General features: G+C 34.9%; 1 protein-coding gene across 2 annotated transcripts; it reads left to right on the top strand.

Moving 5' to 3' along the window:
• Nucleotides 1–411: 411 nt before the first annotated feature.
• Nucleotides 412–21,838, top strand: THO2. 2 transcript variants are annotated; one of them, XM_088102996.1, is made up of 32 exons: nucleotides 412–731; nucleotides 877–1,002; nucleotides 2,807–2,848; nucleotides 2,980–3,039; nucleotides 3,180–3,242; nucleotides 4,138–4,218; nucleotides 4,422–4,493; nucleotides 4,584–4,631; nucleotides 4,733–4,801; nucleotides 4,895–5,028; nucleotides 5,704–5,779; nucleotides 6,154–6,347; nucleotides 6,847–6,927; nucleotides 8,740–8,947; nucleotides 9,049–9,285; nucleotides 9,362–9,442; nucleotides 9,536–9,655; nucleotides 9,764–9,823; nucleotides 11,543–11,670; nucleotides 14,099–14,195; nucleotides 14,299–14,427; nucleotides 15,013–15,116; nucleotides 15,190–15,370; nucleotides 15,506–15,687; nucleotides 15,848–16,454; nucleotides 16,552–16,656; nucleotides 17,622–17,777; nucleotides 17,857–17,937; nucleotides 18,008–18,430; nucleotides 18,903–20,066; nucleotides 20,650–20,954; nucleotides 21,253–21,838. In XM_088102996.1, exons 1-32 carry the CDS (start codon nucleotides 597–599, stop codon nucleotides 21,320–21,322), a joined length of 5,619 nt encoding a protein of 1,872 aa, XP_087959122.1. In that variant the 5' UTR covers nucleotides 412–596; the 3' UTR covers nucleotides 21,323–21,838. The 2 variants fall into 2 exon arrangements, with proteins under 2 accessions (XP_087959122.1, XP_087959123.1); XM_088102997.1 differs by lacking the exons at nucleotides 412–731; nucleotides 877–1,002 and adding an exon at nucleotides 1,218–1,234.
• The last annotated feature ends 116 nt before the right edge of the window (nucleotides 21,839–21,954 follow it).

Consider the following 21,954-nt stretch of genomic DNA (forward strand, 5'->3'; position numbering starts at 1 on the left):
TAATTATCTTATTAAATGTTTTTGTTCAACAGTTTCTACTATGCCATATCTATATTACAACATGATCAATGTAATAAAATAGATAACTAAGATAACATATTTTAACTTTCAAATTCTAAAATCCTATCATACAATTTCATTTCTAATAAATATATAGTGGTTCACTTTCTCCATTGGAATACTAGCACATTTTTTTTGTAATACTTATGCATGGAAAATAAATTATATTTTTATTTATTGCATCGACATGTTCTCATTGATTCTTTTTGCTTTTTTGAAGGAATGGACTTCATATATTTATATAAATACTAGTTTAAATGATAATGATTGAATTAAAAAAAAGAAAAGTTTAACGGAACTTATATAAATGTTCCTAGTTAAGTTTTTTTTTTTTTTTTTGGGTAAAATAAAAATTCAATCACAATCCACATTGTTGTCCCAAAGGCTAACCCCTTCTTCCTTCTTTCTTCTCTCTTCTCTGAAAACCCTAAAATGGTCTCAATTTGCATTTGGTCCATGGAAGCATGATTCTCTCTTAAACCCTCCCTCTCGATTCATTCCCGAACCTCGAATCTCACGCTTCCACCTTCGTCCAAATGTCTCTTTCATCCATAGAGTCTATATACGTAACAGAGGAGTGTGTTCGCGAATGGAGGAGTGGCAACCCTGCCCTCAAGGTCGCCCAAGCTGTCCCCATGTTGCGATTCCTCTACGAGCTCTGTTGGACTATGGTACTAACTAATCACGATTTTCGTTGTTTCTTTATTATTTTATTTGGGGTTTAAATTGAAATTTTGGAATTTGGGTGGCGACTTCAATGCTACGAATTGCTTCATTTTGTGATAAGGGACTGATTTTTTGTTCTGGTTCTACCAGGTTACGGGTGAACTGCCGTTTCCCAAGTGTAAAGTTGCGTTGGATTCTGTCATCTTTTCAGAACAAGCTTCCAGTGACAAAATAGCTTCGAATTTTGCTGATATAGTGACCCAGATGGCTCAAGATGTGAGTTATGCTGCTGCTCTGCTCTTGTGATATAGTTGATTGTCAGTCTTTTTCATTTTTTTTTATCTTCCTTCTTTTTTTCTCCTAGCTATGTCTTATAGCTTATATTCTCTCTCTCAAACACACACTTTTCTTTTCCTTTTCTTTTCCGTATCAATCAACTAATACGTGCAAACATCTGAAAATTATCCGTGTCATGAGCAACACGAAATCTGCAGGGACACTTTGAAAGGTTTTTGTTTTACAATTATGTACTTATACATTTTAAACTTTTATAACTCTAGGATTGAATGCTGTAATAACTAAGAAGCAAACAGTACTGGCTTGTATTGCTTATATGTTGCTTGGAAATGTCAAATACACCTTTGTTGCATTTTATAAGTTTTTGTTTAATATATATTTTAACTTTTGTGTCAATAAGTTCAAATGGCATAATAACTAAGAAACACAAACCCAAGGTTTCATTGTAATCCTTGATCTTGCGGGATATTGTGGACAACAAATGTGACCGAAGTCTGGTCACCAAGATCCCCAAATGTGAATGAATTTATTGTAACTGAGGTCACGTAGAATTCAAAATTCATGATGCTGGGTCACAGTTTTTTTGAAATGTTACATATGTTACATTAACCTTTTTTTTATAGTAGCTGTGTTGTGTTGGACTTGCCAATTGCTTTAGTTTTGCTTGTGTATGTTTTTTCTTTTTATTTATATTTAAACTTTTGTGTCAGTAACACTGAATGCTATATTAATTAGATAACTCTTGCCATTTTATTATGTTTACTATGTCTAGTTCTATTTCAAAATATAAATTCTCTCCTGATTAAAAATATTCTTTTCTATGTTAAATTTACATTGATTTATAGTCTATAGCTTTTAATTTACCCCATTTTACATCTGCATCATGTGTTGTATTTGTGCCTTCTATAGAATTTAGGTGGTTATAACAAAAATGGTATCAAGGGTAATTTGTAACCCAAATTACTTATCAAATTCAAAGGGAAGTTTTATAGTATTGCTATACAACCAATTAAATTATGATAGTAAATGATTGACTTTAGATAGGTGAGGGTCGTAGAAATTAAAATGTTAAATGGATTTTGGGCCACTTGAAAAGGGCATGATGTTGAATGGCTCTATACAAAAAGATATTGGTATGACAAGTATCGAGTAAAGATGATAAGAACTTGGTTAAAATGGTTTCACCACATGCAGAGTAGGTTAGTGGTTGGGAGTTTAGAGTACTTGGTTTTTGGCATTTTGAAATGACGTCAAAGGAGACTAGGAATAACAATGGTAGAATTATTGAGCAGGGGATCTCATGGTGAATACTATTTGTAGGAAGTTGGTTTTCATCTGTGGCCAATGATGTAATTTAATACGTTTAGCTGATTTCCCTTAACGGGATAAGGCTATTGTTATTGCTGTTTCATGTTTACTGTGACTTATTTTCACTTTTAAAACCTTAATTCACACCTGTATCTAGGAGAGTAACAAAATTGCAATGAAAATAATTTCCCTGCAAATACCAATTCTTGTTATGAAATCTCAGTTGTGTCTTAGATATATTATATATTATATATTATTTGAGATTTTGAACGTTTAGTTGTGGCAATGACTTTTCTTACTTTTGATTAATGCCTTTGATTTTGAATTGTTTGTAAATATATGAGCTCTTTATATGTATTGTCGGTGTTTCATTTGTGACTGGAGGGAGACAGTGAATACTGTTTCAATTTCTTACTGTATTGTTTGTAGTAAACCCGCTTATTGTAATTATGTGCTACTGTCTCCTTGGTTACAGCATACAATGCCAGGAGATTCACGTTCTCGTCTTATCAAGCTGGTCAGTACTTGATCTTGTGTACTTTATTTGATGAAAACCTTAATTTGTAAATTTTCATCTTTTTGGAGTAAACATTATGTCTCTCTTTCCTTTATAATTTACTATTGATTTTAAAATTTTCATTTTTCCAGGCAAGATGGCTTGTGGAATCTGAAATGGTTCCAATTAGGCTACTTCAAGAACGTTGTGAGGTTGGCTCCACGTATCTTCTGTTTTTCCTGGCTTCTGTTTAGTTTGTGAGAAACTGAGCATAGGCAGAATATTTAGTGCATAGGTAACTTAAGTTTCTTGCATTTGCAAAATATTATTTATATGTGTTGTGCATTTGTAGGAAGAATTCTTGGGGGAGGCTGAATTGATCAAAATTAAGGCTCAGGACTTGAAGGGTAAAGAGGTTAGCTATTAACTTCTTTATATGATTGCTATAATACCAGGGACTTCTCTTTCTTTCCTTCTATTATTCCTATTTCTTGTGTTTTGTTTTTATTCTTAGACACTCAAATTTATTTTTAAAAGATGGGAATACATTTGGCCAAAAGAAAAGGTGGAAGCTCTTAATCTTCACAAAACGAGAGGAGGTTATCTAATATGTAGATGGAAAAAAATGTTATAATTAATGAAGCATCATTTGAAAAAACATCAAAGGAAAATAATGATAGCAAAAAAGAAAGAACTAACTCTCTGCATGACAAAACAGCCACATTTGTAGTCACACTCTTGAACAATCATGGACAGAAAGCAGGAGATATGCTAAAAATGCGATCCTATTTGAAAATATATTTACAACCATGGCAACAGTCCCTGATGTATTTTTTTCAAATACTACCCAAGCTATGCACAGAATATTATCAACTGTACGCTGCTTGGGAATTTGCCATCTTTCTTTTCATTAAACCAAATATAATAACCCAGCAAGAACTTCTACGTAGTAGGACAAACCCCTAGTTAAGAACCCCAACAGATTATTCTATCATAATTTAGCTGACTTGTATTTCATAAATAAGTTTTAAGGAGTTTTATACAAAGTCCTCTGTCTGTATCAATGTAAGTAGCATGTCAAAGTCATTTGCACATCTATAAATTCTCATAACACAGCTGAGGAGAGCAGTAAGGAAAAGCCATATATATACAGGTGCAAGTAAGGCATCTAATTGCATAAAATGCACCCACGTAGTTGATCTTAAGTTTATTTGTATGTGGTACTGTTGCTTGCATCAAACATCAATAATCATGTATCACCTTGAATTTCAATTCAATTGTATTTAATTAATTTGTGCTGCTGATTTCAGGTCAGAGTTAATACTCGACTTCTCTATCAGCAAACTAAATTCAACCTTCTCAGAGAAGAGAGTGAGGGTTACGCAAAGCTGGTATAATCATAGTCACCAATATCTGGAATTTTTAGGATATTTTCTATGAATTATTGATCACTTGTTACAGCCATAGTGATTTTTGACTGAAGATCATGCCATCTTCAACAATTGTTTTTAGTTGCATGAATTTATTTTATATACTTTGCATTGATCCAGTCAGATGCTTTTGTATGTTTTATTGAATTTAGTTAATTGTGTAGGTCACTCTTCTTTGCCGGGACTCTGAAGCAACTACACAAAAATCATCTGCAGCAACCATTGGCATTATTAAGGTATTGATGATTTTAAGTACTATGACTACTCCAGTATTGTTTTTTTCCCCATAAGGATGATCACGGTACTGATTTATATTACTTCTGCAGTCATTAATTGGCCATTTTGATTTGGATCCAAATCGTGTTTTTGATATTGTAAGTTGGATGTTTTTAGTTGATTTTTTTTTTATTAATTCACATTCCTATCTATGTTTCATTTCATGTTTTATCTAGCTACTGATGTATATTTTTCTCAGGTCCTAGAGTGTTTTGAACTGCAGCCTGATGATGATGTGTTTATAGAGTTGATTCCCATATTTCCAAAGGTGGACAATATACAGTCCTAGGTGATTCCTTTATTTAGTTTATGAAATTTAAGGGACAAATTTTTGTGTAATGGTCTTTTCTCTTCTATGCAGTCTCATGCGTCTCAGATTCTTGGGTTCAAATTTCAATATTATCAACGCATGGAAGTTGTCAGCTCTGTTCCATTTGGGCTCTATAGACTCACAGCCTTGCTGGTGAAGCAGGATTTTATTGATCTTGATAGCATGTAAGATGTGTTAATGCACCACTTCAAAATCACATATAGCATTCTTGTATAGAAGTTTATACTAACAGTAATTCAACACTTAATCAATTTTGTCATCAGGCTGCATCCGAAGTTATTTGTAGTTTCCCTTGTGATCTTTTAATTGACAAACAATCATTACCGCTCTTTAATTGGAGTTGTGCTTTTAATTTTTCTGGGAAAATGTTGATGTATAAAATGGATGCACCATATAATAGTGCCAAAGTCTAAGTGGTAAGTTGTAGTTGGTTGGTTGGTGTCTATCAACAATCTCAACAGTTGGGATGTCAAGGTGCCCATTATATTGGTTGGTTGGGATCTTTTGGAGCATTAAGTTTTTTGATAGCATATAAGTTCTTATGTTTTTTTGGTTATTTTATCTATCTCAAAAATAAATAATGTATTTGCTTTCCTAGCTGTTGTGATCGTTTGATACTTTCTCTGTTCATGCATACTGTTATGGTATATTTTTCAGGTTGGTATTCCTTTTTGTTTAGAAATGGAGATGTTTGTATTTGGATATTTAGGAATGGGAGAACTAAGTCATGCTTTAATTAAGCTTATTTGTTTGAATTACTAGGGCACATGATGATTTCTGGACTGGAGCTATATATCATGTAATATATGAGGAATTTTCTGATTATCATCTTAATGCAGATACACTCATCTACTTCCCAGAGATGTTGAGGCATTTGAGCATTACAATACTTTCTCTTCCAAGCGACTGGAAGAGGTATTCATGCTTTTATTGAATACATGGTCAACTTTAATTACTTGAATTTTATTATTATTTTGGGATGAAAAATGTTTCTTGTTAAGTATTTCTGGCTCAAGAGTGTGAAATTTGTTCTATAAGGAAAAGTGGAAGGAAATGAGCCAAACTGTCTCGAGATTTCAACAAGGCTGTCTATTTTCCTATATGCTTCTGGTTCAGAACACTATTTTTCTGTGTTTTGAACTATTTGGTTTTGGTATGTGAGGAAAATAATTTTCACAAGCATGTTAATTTCGTTGCTTGAATTGAAACATGTCAGTGTTGAGTGTTGATCTTGCATAATATCAAAATACATGCGGCATTTTTTAAGAGGTTGTCAATGTTAACTATAGGCTAATAAAATTGGAAGAATAAACCTTGCTGCGACTGGAAAAGATCTAATGGATGATGAGAAACAGGGGGATGTCAGTATAGATCTCTTTGCTGCCCTAGACCTTGAAACAGAAGCAACTGAAGAGCGGACAAATGAGCTTCAAACCAGTCAGACTTTGGGCTTGCTCACTGGCTTTCTTTCGGTGGATGACTGGTATGCTTGATTTATGCATCTACTATAGCATGTGATGGGAAAGACTCTTATTACCTCTAGCTATCTTGTTTTTTCTCTTTTGACCTGGTTTGCTAATTGATGTCTTCACAGTGGATAAATTTCCACCTTCTATCTTAGTGATTAATGTTCAAACTGCTTTGTATGATGTGCCAAAGCATACTAAATATATTGATCTATTCGGACAATGAAAATAATGGAATTTCTCGTTGGTTCCGTGTGGTGGAGATATTTACCATTCTTCTATAACATCACCTATTTATCAGTATGTTTTCTTACATGGTAACTCTGTCAATATCAGCTACACGTATTAAGATATATTGCAGCTCTCAAACTATATAGTTTTTACTGAAGTTTTGATTTCACTAGTCCATAAATATTGATTTATGGCTCAAATAGTTTCTGTATAATATAACGTGTTCATATAATTGCTTTCTAGCAAATGTATGTTTTTGAAATTTTCTGCTTTTCCCCTCCCTAGGTATCATGCATATCTATTATTTGAGCGCCTTTCACCACTCAATGCTGTGGAACATAGTCAAATATGTGATAGTTTGTTCAGGTAAAACTGATGTATACTATTTCTCTTTCCCTTTCACTTTACATTGAAAATCTTCTATTTGGGTACATTTTTGGATTTGTGTTTCCAATTTCCATTGAATGTATTTATTAGAAAGTGAACTTTAAGTCTAATTTAGTCTCACAAAATCAACTATGTATGGTATGGCTTGCACTTATATACTATAATTTGACCTTATATCTATTTAATGTGGGATGTCTGACACACCCCTTCTTGTTGAGGACTGAACATCTCGAACGGAAAATTAAATATTTATTGGTAGTTTGATGACTGTCGAAACCTTACTAGGATAGATTTTGATACCATCATATTAATGAGTTTTAAACCTAATTTAACCTTTAAAGTCGATTTGGTAGGTGGAGTTTGTACTATATACTATAATTTGGTCTTATGTCTTGTGAGATTTCCAACAGTATTGATGATAAAGTGTTCTTTTGGGATATTGGATTTTCTTAAAAGTGTGAACCCAATTGAGGATGTTGTTTTTAACAGGGACCCGAAGTCTAAAAGAAAAAAGGATAAGTAAGCCATAGGGTCTGAAAGACCAATGCTATCATCCCAAAATTGCATCCTTGCTGTCTAATGCCTCTGCATATTAGAAACTTAAAATATGCTGTCAAAATTGTAATCCTATATAGGATCAGAGGTGTAGAAGAAACACAATTCATGGGATCATAACATAGATAGTAAAATGATACTAAAATACAAAATTATATTTAAAACACACATGGATATAAAGTAACATACAAGAAATTAATCATTAAATCTCAATCAACACTTAAGGTTGTGCATAAAATTGTCTAGTACAAGTGCAAGCATTGAAAATTATTGATTAAAACTCCAAGCAAATGGGGTACCAAATGTCTCGAACAACTTTCCATTTTTTGGACAGTAATCAATGAAGTTTCAATGGAAAGTGAGAGATCAGGAGAAAAAATTACATGACTTTGGCATGGGATAAGAACCACAACATAGGCATGGCCTTGTGGGAATTAACAACCTATACCCAAGAGAGGACACAAAAATGTAGGGTGAGAAGTCTGGTATAAGTTGAGTGAGGGAAAATGTGAATTGTGTAGAGAGTGATGAAAGAGGAATTTTTGGGGAGACCTTTTTTGCTCTTTTTCCTTCATTAAGTCATGTGATCCAGATCTGATCTGCCAAACAGCATGAACCCCCTGGTTAGAGGAGAGTGGCAATCATGTGTTTTAGCTAGTGAATTCAATAATCCTACACTTATCTTATTTCCACTGGATCTTGCTTAGACTTGAGGACCATCTAGCTCCTAAACTTGTTGGACCGTTTGTATGATCCTATGAGTAAATGCTCAATCTACAAACTTGGGAAACCTCATTTGAAACTGCTATGAATACCGGGCACTTAACGGAAGCCAGAAAATCTATCTTATCCTGAAGCGAGGCCAAATGGGATACCCTTGAAGATGTTATCTTGCATAGCGATAACTTATACCATTGAGTCACATAACAGAAATGTCATTACTTTCTTCCGAAGCTTTTTGAACTGGACCATGATACAGCATATTTGGAACTGTGATTAAGCCAATGTCAGTGAGTGTTGGATGTTGAAACTGACTGGAGATATTAAACCAGTGTCAAACACATGACCTATTCCAAATTTACGTCCAATGTTCATGAGAGGCCTAGGTGTTTAAGTATGTGCGTGCATTTAATGCCCTGTATTATTAGGCCATTTACGTTTGAATTTTTATGCGGCTAACAATTTTTCTGAATGCCCGTATTTTCTCTGATCTTATAATATTGGGATCTCATCCAGACTTATTGAGAAGACCATCTGTTCAGCATATGATGTTGTCCGTCAGACACATCTTCAAAATCCTGGATCATCGTCAGGAGGCACTGATGTTATGGATGTTGATAACACTTCAGGATATAATTCTTTCATAGATCTTCCTAAGGAACTTTTTCAGATGCTTTCTTGTACTGGACCTTATCTCTACCGTGATACTGTACTGTTGCAGAAGGTGTGTTAAGTTGTTCTGTTAGTTTGTTAACTTTGTCCTTGCTATTTTTTTTAATGCTGATAGGATTTCTCCTCTTCCATTTTCTCTTAAAATATGATTAGGTTTGTAGGGTCTTGAGAGGTTATTACCTTTCTGCTCTTGAGCTTGTAAGTCGTGGCAATGGTGCCTTGAATCCTCAATTGCATTTTCCTGGAAACCCTAACTTACATCTTAAGGAGGCACGGCTAAGGGTGGAGGATGCTTTAGGAGCATGTGTACTTCCTTCTCTGCAGTTAATTCCCGCCAATCCTGCTGTTGGGCAGGAGATATGGGAACTAATGAGTCTTCTTCCTTATGAGGTTCTTTTTATTAATGTTTAGCCTTTTACATGTTTTGTTGTTAGCTAAGCTTGGTTGATGAATGTTATGTATTTAGGTGCGATATCGTTTGTATGGTGAATGGGAAAAAGATGATGAGCACATTCCTATGCTCTTAGCTGCAAGACAAACTGCCAAGGTGTGCAGATCTATACATGTTATGTACCATCTGCACTGAATGTTGCAAGCTTGATTCTCTGTTATTCTCATTTTCTTTACTCTTTCTGTACAGTTGGACACTAGGCGTATTTTGAAAAGGCTGGCAAAGGAAAATTTGAAGCAGCTAGGTCGGATGGTTGCAAAATTAGCTCATGCCAACCCAATGACTGTCCTCCGAACAATTGTTCATCAGGTGCTAATTTATTAGGACGTTTATACTTTGAGATACTGAACGGACCTGATTGCTTTTTATGATTTCCATTCTATCGTTGTAAATTTTTTCAAATTATGTGATGTGCAGATTGAGGCTTACAGAGACATGATTACTCCTGTAGTGGATGCATTTAAGTACCTGACTCAGGTGTGCACATGTTTTTGCGTTTTTCTTTCCTTTGTGTTTGCTGAATCCATTAGTGACGTCTTAATCTGTGACCTCATAATAAGCAGTAAGACATGAAACCTATATTCTATTGTGGTAACTAAGTTCCATTAGTGAGTATTTAGAATTTTATGGCCCTCAACTGATGAATTAAATCTTTGGAAATTGATTGTATTGTATTTCTGTACTCTTGCATCCATGGTTATCAAACTCGCGAGTTAACTCGTTAACTCGTCCGAGTTTGCGTTTCAACACACAGCTTCCGAGTTAATTCGGAAGTAAACTCGCTTTTGATGTAAACTCGGTAGAATCGGAAGCAAACTCGGTCAACTCGTCCAAACTCGAGAGTTTGCAATCGAGTTGGCGAGTTTAGAGAAGAAATTTTTTAAACCAAAAACGACAACAACCATAACCGTTTGGTGCGCAAAACTGAAAAAGGAAAACTTGTCATGAATAAAATGGCGTCTCACCGCACGATTGTCTCTTCATTGCTCGTGGTGCTACCGTTTGCTCACGCTCGCGGCGCGACCGTTTGCTCATGCTCGCGGTGCCACTGTTTGCTCACCGTGTCGTTGCTTGCTTGTGGCATAGTTGTGTCGTCGTTTGCTCGCTTGCCATTCGTGTCTCTCAGGTTGTCTTTAGTGTTCTCGGTTTCAAAAAGATGAGTTTTTTTTCCTCAGCTGCACACTGTTTTCTGGAGGAAGGGATTTAGGGAATTTGTGAGTTTTGTCAGTTGCAGAAAGGGACTTAGGGGATTTGTGAGTTTTTTTTTTTCTCGTGGTGTGCACCTTTTAGAAAGGTAATATATATATATATATATATATATATATATATATATATATTAAGATTTTTAATTAAGAATTAGAGATTATTTTTAATTATTTAATAAATGTATAATGTATTGTAATGTTGTAGTTGGAAACTAAAATTAGGAATAATTTAAAGTATGTTTAGGAATAAATCAAATTTAATTAATAGTAGTCTAAATTATCTTATTTGTTAAAAAATAGAAATAAAATAATTTAACTATTTTGTTTAATTATTTTATTATAATATTTGAATTAATATGTTATTTATAATTTTTTTCATAAAAAAGTAAACTCATACGAGTTTACGATTCGAGTCTACGAGTCGAGTTTACAGAGCTTTCACGAGTTCACGTAAACTCTTGAATTTGATAACCTTGCTTGCATCCAATGTAGATTCAAATTTCTTGTTAAATTTTCCTACTACCTTTTTAAGTGTAGATACTAAGATGTTAGGAGTTTCTAAGGACATGAAACGGTGTCTTTGGGAAGATGGTTAGTTGTAGTTTGCTCCTATTTTTGGAATGTTCTTTTCTAATTTAATCATTTAAATTGAGCTGTTATGCTTTTGTTTTGTTGTGGTCTTTTTTCTAAATATTTTTTAATAGACAACAAGAAAAATCAGTGGTCAAAACTGACTGACAGAAGTGACAAGTGGTGAAAATAAGGACACTATCATTATCCTTTTGACACGTTCATGAGAAAATTTCACAATTTATTTGTCAAAGTTGTTTTTAGTTGAACATAGGACGAAATAGTATTATGTGATCCATATAGCCGATTTCACTTGGTTGGATAAGGTTTTTGTGCATTCAGTATTTTCTATCGTTTGAAGTTGATTTGAAATTGGAAGATAGTTCTCCACCTGGAACCTTATTTACTTTTTTCTTAACAGCTTGAGTATGATATATTGGAATATGTTGTGATTGAGCGCTTAGCACTTGGTGGACGTGATAAGTTAAAGGACGACGGCCTTAATTTGTCAGACTGGCTTCAATCTCTAGCCTCATTTTGGGGCCATCTGTAAGTTATTTGTTGTTTCCTTGCCACTTTTGTTATAGAATATTGAAATTTGTGGTTTGGTTTCTCTTTTTCTTCACATATTATTCTGCTGATTAAACCATCAATTTAATAGCAACGTGTTGTCTTTGCAACAAATTTAGGCTGTCTACAATTTGTTAGATGATTGTGTCTTTCTTTCTCTTCCAGTTTATGCAGACTCTTATATCATTGGAATTTTGTATGATGCTTAAGTAATAATGTTGATAATAACATTTATTAGTCATATTTGTACATTTATGTCTTCCTATAGAATTTAGATATATGCGGGATGCCTTCTATCAAATTCCAGGTTGCAGATCAACCTTAGCAGATGCCGGATTACTGGACATAGCAGCATTTTTATGTCCCTGAGTGGTACTGTCGGATCAAATTCGAACCATTGGCTAGTTGGTGGACATGCACAGACAGCTGTATGGTGTTCAATTTCTGGTATCTGCTGACAGATTTTTCAGAATGGTTATCTATTGGTTGAAAGGGGTGGACGTTCTGTGCTGTGGTTCATTTGTTACGTATAATTTGGTAAAGGAGACTGACAAGGTTAAGAAGTGTCATTTATGATATAGACGTGACATGTGAGCTGCGGTCACTGTACCATGATTGATGGAGAATTATCTCATTTGAATGAGTTGTTCATTAAGTTGGATCTTGGTCTTCCATATGTATCTTGGAATGGTCCGTACTGTTGCCATGTACAATTAGTTGATGGAGATGAAACAATGGGTACTTACAAAATGCAATGACATCAGTCTGAAGTGTTCAAGGTTTATTATGTGAAAGATGGCCTGTGTTGTATGCATGATATGTGTGCTGCACAATGATTTTTTGATCATTTCTAATGTTAATGACGGGATGGTCAGTTTAGTTGCATTTATGCAGTATGATGTGAAGGAGGGGGGCTGGTGCTTGTAACTATACATTACCGTTTTGTCTACACATAGTTCATGATGATTTTCAAAGTAATAAGGATACAAATTCATAAGTTGTTGCCCATGTATGGAACCTGAACTGTTTACCGAGTGATTGCAATATGATGACTAGTCATTCTTGCTAAAATCCTACTGTTAGACACGAATGGTTGGTCCTTGTTGCTGGGCTGATAACATGTAGGTTTGGATCCTTCTGATGAGCCTTCGGTTGTAGTAGCATTCTTCTAAGTTGTCCTCTTGTGATGCAAATGGTGATGAAAAGATGTCAAGGAAACCATTTACTCTTGTGGAAACTGTTCACTGCACAAATGAACCCAATGGACGACTAATATTGATAGATAGTGTATTCTTTCTTCAGAAAAGAGGATGATTGAAATTAAGGCTTTTCATTTGACCTAATCACCAGTAGTTTACTTGATTGGTCAACAATAGTTCATTGCATCAGGATGTTTGATTATCGTATTGACTGTATAGCACTGAGATACCCATCTTCTGATGATCGGATAGCATAACATTTCTAATATCTGGTCTTACTTTGCCATATACCTCAGTAATGAAGAATGATATGCTTGTGGCCACACTATTTTTGCTGGGCATACTTGTTAAACCCTGACCAACTTTGGGTGCCAATATTCTGCTAGGAATTTGTTTTGCCTTGGTGGAGGGATGGGGATTGAAATGCCTGGAGCAGTTTGGTTTGGTTGTTCTCTTTCTCTCTCTACAGTGTTCCCTTTTGTTGAATATTATATTGAGTGTGTAATAATATAACAAAAAAATTTGTGTTTATATTATGTATTAGCTTTTCTGAGTTCTGTTTGGTGAATTTAAGTATGGTTTTAATGGTCATCTCCTTCAAAAGGTGCCTTAATTATGTAATTAGTTTGCCTCTCAGAGCTGGAGCTGTTACCTACTGTGAACAACACTTGGAAATTGGAGGAATGTCTCCAATCTTTGACAATGCAGAAAAAAATGCAAGCGATCAAAGAAATAATTAGCAACATTTTTTCTAGTTAAAATAATAATCAAATTATATATACTTAATCAAGTAGCGTACAAACAAGAAAAGACAAAATTAATTGGTTGATGTTACTGTTAAATAATGCGAACAAATGTAGGATCCAATTAGGATTACGTCTTGAGTGAATATGTCATATGTCATAGGTTACATTGTTGAGTTCATTCATCTTTTGTGGGTGGTAAGAACTTGATTTCCTTGCCATATGATTCTGCAATTTCATCCTATATGTTGCTATATTTTTCTGGTCTGTGTGGAAATTGATATATACTGACAGATATATGAAATTGTGCTTTCATTTTACTTTAAATTGTTTTCTGTTGATGTTGCCTATGATTGCTCGTTTTTATTATTGCCTGTTTATGTTCTATATTGAGTAGGATTTGAGTGATTACTGCTTCAAGAACAATTTTCTTTGAATGTTTTAATAGTCATTTTTTCATTATAGGTGTAAGAAGTACCCATCAATGGAATTACGGGGCCTCTTCCAGTATCTTGTGAATCAGTTAAAAAAGGGGCAAGGAATTGAGCTTGTTCTACTGCAGGTGTTTCTTCTGTCTCTTTTTCTAATAATGTATAATCTGAGCTATGGCTCGCAAGAAAAATCAAATGCTGGCTGCTAATGAATACTTTTGTGGGTTTGTTTAGGAGCTTATTCAACAAATGGCAAATGTCCAGTACACAGAGAACTTGACTGAGGAACAGCTTGATGCAATGGCAGGGAGTGACACTCTCAGATATCAAGCAACTTCTTTTGGGGTAACTCGGAATAATAAGGTACAAAATCTCTGTCTTAGAAGATTCTCTAAAGCAAGACATTAGTGACATTGCTGTTTGTATGGATTGAAATTCTACTCCGTATAATGGACAGTTTTTAAGTGTGGCAAATGTCAATTCCCTGTGTTAATTTGCATTGGCCAAGTTTTTTTGCATGTACTGATACTGGTTACTTAACATATCAGATTATATTTTGGTTTTTAGAAAATTGTGAGACGTATGCTGAATGAAAATCACTTGATTTATCCATGATAATTGGAGGTTTATAGATTTAAATTCCTGAAGTAGATAAGTGTGAATTAGTTGAATGATCTCTTTTCCTTAATTTCCTGTAAAGAAAGCAAACTAGTGCACTATTTTATTTAGAAGTATGCTTATGATCTCTTTATTAGTGTAAAGAAAGCAAAACCAGTGCAACTGCTCTTGTTTGAATATTTTTTTGGTTGCATTGTTTTTTCTTTCATTACAGCAAAATAATGAATTTTCTAGTGTTAATTAATTTTAGTTACTACTTATTTATAAGTTTCAACATCTGACTTGGGGTTGGCATGGTAAGTTGCTTAAGTTATCAGCTAATAAGTGCAGGCATTGATAAAGTCAACTAGCAGACTGAGAGACGCATTACTTCCAAAAGATGAACCAAAGTTGGCAATCCCACTGTTACTACTTCTTGCTCAACATCGATCTCTGTAAGCTTGTAATCTTAAAAAAATGTTATAATTGTCTATCAAGATTCTTTTCTCAAAATTTAATGTTTTGCAGAGCTGTCGTAAATGCAGATGCACCCTACATTAAGATGGTTAGCGAGCAGTTTGATAGATGTCATGGAACTCTCCTTCAATATGTGGAATTTCTTGGCAGTGCAGTCACCCCATCATCAAGTTATGGCATTCTTATTCCCTCCCTCCATGACCTAGTCCACCTTTACCACCTAGACCCCGAGGTTTTGTTTCCCCTCTACCTCTATTTATATGAACTTCCTACATGATCTATGGTAGTTGCTACATTTTTTTATCTGCTATTCTGTCATGGTTTTCTCTTTATCTGTATTTACTGCCATTCTTTACCCCTGGACTAGGTTGCTTTCTTGATATATCGTCCCATAATGAGGCTTTTCAAGTCTCAGAGAGATCCTGATATTTATTGGCCCTTGGATGATAAACGTGGTGCTAGTGATGCATCTTCTAACTTTGAGTCTGATCCTCTGGATAGTTCTGGTAGTATGGTACTAAATCTTGGCTCTGCCCAAAATCCTATAAGGTTACAACCCTAACCTTTTTCATTGCAAGATGTTTTAGATTCCATAATAGTTAAATCTGAAAATGTAAATTATTATCTGTTTCTGATATGCAATAAGATGTGCAAAGTTTATTTTCTCAATGTTGTGGATTAGTATTTACTATTTTATTATTGTATCCAGTTGGTCGTATCTTCTTGATACTGTTAAAACCATGTTACCTCCAAAAGCATGGAATAGCTTATCTCCCGATCTTTATGCAACATTTTGGGGTCTTACGTTATATGATCTATATGTCCCGAAAAATCGATACGAGTCAGAAATAGGCAAGCTGCATGCAAATCTTAAATCATTGGAGGAGCTTTCTGACAATTCGAGCTCAGCAATTACAAAGAGGAAGAAAGAAAAGGAAAGAATTCAAGAATCTCTTGATCGGCTGATTAGTGAACTTCATAAACACGAGGAGAATGTTGCATCTGTTCATAGACGTCTTTCTCATGAAAAAAAAATATGGTTAAGTTCCTGTCCTGACACCTTGAAGATCAACATGGAGTTTCTTCAGCGCTGTATTTTTCCACGCTGTACTTTCAGTATGCCAGATGCTGTTTATTGTGCTATGTTTGTCCACACACTTCATTCCCTTGGAACCCCTTTTTTTAACACAGTCAATCATATAGATGTTTTAATTTGTAAGACCCTACAACCTATGATATGCTGCTGCACTGAATACGAGGCAGGCAGGCTTGGTAGGTTTCTGTATGAGACTTTGAAGATAGCTTACTATTGGAAGGTACTTGTGTTTTTCTTTACCGTTTTATTTTTCAAATATAATTTTAAGGACTTCATTTTTTTAATGTTTGCTATGTTTTCAATTCCTTCTTTTCCAGAGTGATGAATCTATTTATGAACGTGAGTGTGGAAACATGCCAGGGTTTGCCGTTTACTATAGATATCCAGATAGTCAACGAGTTACATATGGGCAGTTCATTAAGGTAAGTTCTAATCTGTACTGGTTTTAACTGCGATGAATCTCTTTGCTACCGTTAAGTAGATCTACTTGCTTTTCCACTCTATCTCAACTTGCATATCACCTGCGCATTATACACTAGAAATAATTACAAATATAAAATATTATTAGAAAGTCATTTTAATTGTGGACGCACTTAGCCCACTTTAGTTGTGGTCACCTTGGAGCAATGTTTTCAAACTCGAGGATCATAAGGGGATCGAAAAGGGAATGAAAACTCGTACTTGAGGATAGTAACTCGACTAGTGAAGTTAGAGTAAATAAAAAATTATAATCATAAATAGGTGCATCATTTAAAATAATATAAATAATAAAATAACTCATACATAATTCATAAAATGGGTTCATAACAATTAAAATAGGTTCGTAAGTTTGGAGAAGCATAAAAAATCTAATAAATTGTTCAATGTTTAATATAAACTATCCAAGGAAATCTTTCATATCAAAAGCAGGATAATCATCGTTGTCCTCTACATCATGATCTTCATTTTCTTTGATATTCTCTCCTCTAGGACCTTCTTCATTATCAATAATTGGAGGAATCTCCAAATCATCTAAAGGTGCTAAACACCACCTCTACTAGCATATTCATTCTCTCCAACTTGAACTAAGATGTCTTCATATGTAATAGATATGTATAAAAACAATTATAAGATATTTTAATTTTTACTAGTTATTATTATAATTATACAATTAAATTATGCGTAATTTGTTTTAGATGGGTCATTGAAGAGAATGAGGGGTAAAAGAGGTAAAATAAATATGTACACGAAAAAACAGTTACAAAATCCAATTCCCATTATTAATTGTTATAAATTATATAGATTCTTTCTTAAGGCTTTGACTTATTTAATTGTGATCTATTATTAGTCTACTGAATGTTAAATGATGCCAAATGATAGATTTTGGTATTTACTTTTTGGCGGATAGGTACACTGGAAGTGGAGTCAAAGAATCACACGTTTACTAATTCAGTGTCTGGAATCTAGCGAGTACATGGAAATTAGAAATGCACTTATAATGTTGACAAAAATTTCTAGTGTTTTCCCAGTTACCCGGAAGAGTGGGATAAACCTTGAGAAGCGAGTAAGATATCCTTATTATAAACTTTGCTTGTACTAGTAATTTATAATATTACATTTAAGTCGTTGCATCTTCCACGCAGGTAGCTAAGATTAAAAGTGATGAAAGAGAGGATCTTAAGGTGTTGGCAACTGGTGTTGCAGCAGCATTGGCTGCTAGGAAGGTATGTGTGTCACTTATTATAGGTTTACCTTTATTTTGTTTCAACATACTAATTCTAACTCCTTTTGCAGCCTTCTTGGGTGACTGATGAAGAATTTGGTATGGGTTATCTTGAGTTGAAACCTGCACCAACTGTGACTAAATCTTCAGCTGGAAATTCAGCAACTGTGCATAGTGGGATGAATCTCAATGTTTCACAAAATGATTCTGCCAGTGGAAAACATGTGGACTCTGGAAACACGGCCAAAGATCAGGTAATAAGAACAAAATCTGCAGATGGAAAGTCTGAAAGAACTGAAAGCATGACTGTGACAAAATCTGATTCTGGCCATACAAAAGTCAAGAGTGGTTCAATGGTAAATGGATTAGATGCCCAAACATCCTCGATCTTACCTTCTATGCAATCTGGGGTGTCAAAGTCTATGGAAAACTCAAAGCAAGTGGAAGAATCGATAAATAGATCATCAGATGAACATGGAACAAGAAATGCTGAGGTAGCAATTAGTATTTCAGTTTTAATAGTTTAGTGGCAAGGTTTCTTGCATGGATTTTGGGATTAAAAGTATAATATCGTTGGGTTGAAGAATAAGATTTAGGACCGAAGTTGGATATAAGTATTGATTGGTTGGCCAAATTGTTTAATAGTCAGCGAGAATTATTAAGCTCAAGAATTTTTAATACTGTATTGCAAGAAAATTGGGCCAGAAGGTGATAATAATCCTATCATCATAAAGACTTGATTAATTTAGCCCCAAGTTTTATTACATGATAAGAAATCTAGGACTGAAGTTTAATGTTGAATAAAATAATCAATCATTTGCTAAACCTAATTGTTTTAAAACAATGTTTCATAAATTATATGATAACATAAGATGCCATTTTATCCTTTCTCTTCTAATCTTCAATATTATTATAGTTTTCCAATTTTATATTTTATCCATAATAATTTGGTTCCCATGTTTTCAGTCAAGAGCTTCAGCAAAGCGTTCGGTGCCTACTGGTTCACTTTCAAAACCATCAAAACAAGAGCCTGTAAAAGAAGATAGTAGGTCTGGAAAACCTGTTGCTAGAACTTCAGGCTCCTTGAGTAGTGACAAGGATCTACAAACCCATGCATTGGAGGGAAGACACGGTGGAACTACCAATGTAACTTCTTTAGTCAGTGCTAATGGTAACACCATTACAGGTTCTACTAAAGGTTCAAACCCACCAATAAGGATTTCATTGGATGGTCCTGGTAATGAATCAAAGGCCGAGGCTGGAGTTGCCAAGTCTTCTGATAGTAGAGCATCTGTGGTGAAGGATGAAGGAAATGATACCACTGATTTCACTAGAGGATCCTCTTCTCGCGTAGTTCATTCCCCCAGGCATGAAAACACAGGAATCACTTCAAAATCAAATGAAAAAGTTCAGAAGAGAGCCAGTTCTGCTGAAGAACCAGACAGACTAGGTAAACGACGAAAAGGAGATGTTGAGGTAAGAGATTTTGAAAGTGAAGTTCGATTCTCTGAAAGAGATAAGTTGATGGATCCTCGCTTTTCTGATGAAAAATTGGGACCAGAGGAACATGGTCTGTACAGGGCAGGTGATAAGTCACTGGAACGGCCAAAAGACAAGGGCAATGAAAGATATGACAGGGACCACAGGGAAAGATTAGACCGTATGGACAAGTCTCGGGGTGATGACTCTGTAGCAGAAAAACCTAGGGATAGGTCCCTTGAAAGATATGGAAGAGAACGATCTGTTGAGAGAATGCAAGAGAGGGGTAGTGAGAGGAGTTTTAATAGACTCCCTGAGAAAGCTAAGGATGAAAGAAGCAAGGATGATAGAAATAAGTTACGTTACAGTGATGCATCAGTAGAAAAATCACACGCTGATGATCGCTTCCATGGTCAAAACTTGCCTCCACCACCCCCTTTACCTCCTAATATGGTTCCTCAATCTTTGGGAGCTGGTAGGCGTGATGAAGATGCTGATAGGAGGTATGGAGCTACGAGGCACTCTCAAAGACTTTCTCCAAGGCATGAAGAAAAGGAACGGAGACGATCAGAAGAGACTGTGGTTTCTCAGGATGATTCAAAACGCCGAAAAGAAGATGATTTTCGAGATCGAAAACGTGAAGAGATTAAGGTATGGATAAATATTGATTATCAATTCTCACTCTACATTATCTGCTACTGAAGAAGGATATTTACTTTGTGACTTATACACGTTGTAGCCCTATGGATTAGTGTGAACGTTATAATAGTTGTCAATTTGATAACAAATAACTGACTGTTATATTTTTAACAATCATGGTTTTCTATGAAGAACTATTGATTTCTTTGTTGAAGTCGTAATGGGTAATATATTTATTATCACTGGAAGTTGAAAGTGAGTGAAACAAATGAAAAAACAACTCAGTTTGAAAGAAATTATGATGATTTTATTGTTACAGTTTTAGCAGGGTTAAGTATTGCAAGAATATAGAATATCTGAATGTAAGATTTATTCCAGCTTGTTTTTCCTTGGAATTTATACTATTTCATTATTACATACTTAAATGTCTTGCATTGGCAGGTTTTTTCCCTTTTCTATGTTTGACTTGATATTTTACTAACTAGTACTAGCTTGTTTTCAACACCTTTTAGTCTCTTCTGGTGTTTGGAAAGACGGGTGATTAGCCGTTCTTTGTTCTTAAGATGTTAAATAGTCTTTCTGATCTCTAATGCAGGTTGAAGAGAGGGAGAGAGAAAGAGAGAAAGGTAATGTGCTAAAGGAAGACTTGGATTTAAATGCCGCATCCAAGAGACGGAAACTTAAGAGGGAGCACCTAGCAACTGGTGAACCTGGGGAGTACTCACCTGTGGCTCCTCCACCTCCTCCCCCTGGTATTGGTATGTCACTGGGGTATGATGGAAGGGACAGGGGAGACAGAAAGGGACCCGTCATCCAGCATCCAAACTACATAGATGAACCAAATATCAGGATTCACGGTAAAGAGGTGGCCAGCAAGTTGAATCGCCGTGATTCAGACCCGTATCCTTCACCTGTTGATATGCACGCTTATTATTTTAATTCATGATTTCGTGTCTTTCAATATATTTTTGGTGGAGGGCATCACTAGACTGTTTACTTATGTGCCCTTCATTTGCATGTATTATGTCCACTACGTTTTACATCCTTCACTTAGGGAATCGTGGTATGGAGTCCTTGTTTGATGAGTTGCCTAAACATGCATTATATTTTATCATTTATGAATGTTTGAATTGCTTAATGTCCATTCACATTTCCATTATTATATTTGTTAAGTGCTGTGACCTTAATTGAGTATTAGCTTGTATGATCGTGAATGGGATGATGAGAAGAGACAAAGAGCTGATCAAAAGCGGAGGCACCGGAAGTAGCAAATCAAAAGGGGCGATTTCGCAACTAAACTTTTTTGAAGGTTGTTTCATTTCATGCACGTGCTATAATGCTAACTTTGTGCGTGAGTTGAGGTGGTGGGTTCACAACACTTTTCACTGTCAGCCCTCACTTTTTTGGTAACTTCTGCCAGATTTCGGCAGAGTTGGAATTGTTTAGTCTTTCAGAAAGGAGCATGAAATGTTATGAATTCTCTTATAGACTTGTATATAGTGTTGTATATTCTCGATGGCCGGTGGTCGTCAAATGTACTTCAAAAATTGTGATTATTTCTTTTAAACCTTCATTTACATCAATAGACAAACCTAGGAAACATAGATGTTGTAGACTTGGTGCAACTGTTCGGTGGTCTTTCATGAAGATGGTTTCGTTGCACCTGTGGTTACATATCCATGCATTTAAATTGTTGAACCCCAATACTGGATGTTTGTTTGGTTATTAAAACCAAGCTTCGGAAATTGAGCCTCTTAACATGATTATTCTGTTAGCACGTTCTATCGATGTGTTATATATACTATCTATATTTATACATTGGTATTTGTTTGTACACATTATTAAATTAAAATTCATTGACATAAACGCAACTTGTTTTAATCAATGCGAGTATATGTAT

The sequence above is a fragment of the Vigna umbellata genome, chromosome 1 (genome assembly GCF_029865625.1).
Source record: "Vigna umbellata cultivar VRB3 chromosome 1, Vumbellata_1.0, whole genome shotgun sequence".
NCBI lineage: Eukaryota > Viridiplantae > Streptophyta > Magnoliopsida > Fabales > Fabaceae > Vigna > Vigna umbellata.

Coding starts and splice junctions, on each gene's coding strand:
- THO2 (XM_088102996.1), top strand. CDS start 597: ATGTCTCTTTCATCCATAGAGTCTATATACGTAACAGAGGAGTGTGTT. Junction 5,029..5,703: donor TTTATTGATCTTGATAGCAT/GTAAGATGTGTT, acceptor ATCTTAATGCAG/ATACACTCATCTACTTCCCA. Junction 20,955..21,252: donor AATCGCCGTGATTCAGACCC/GTATCCTTCACC, acceptor ATTGAGTATTAG/CTTGTATGATCGTGAATGGG.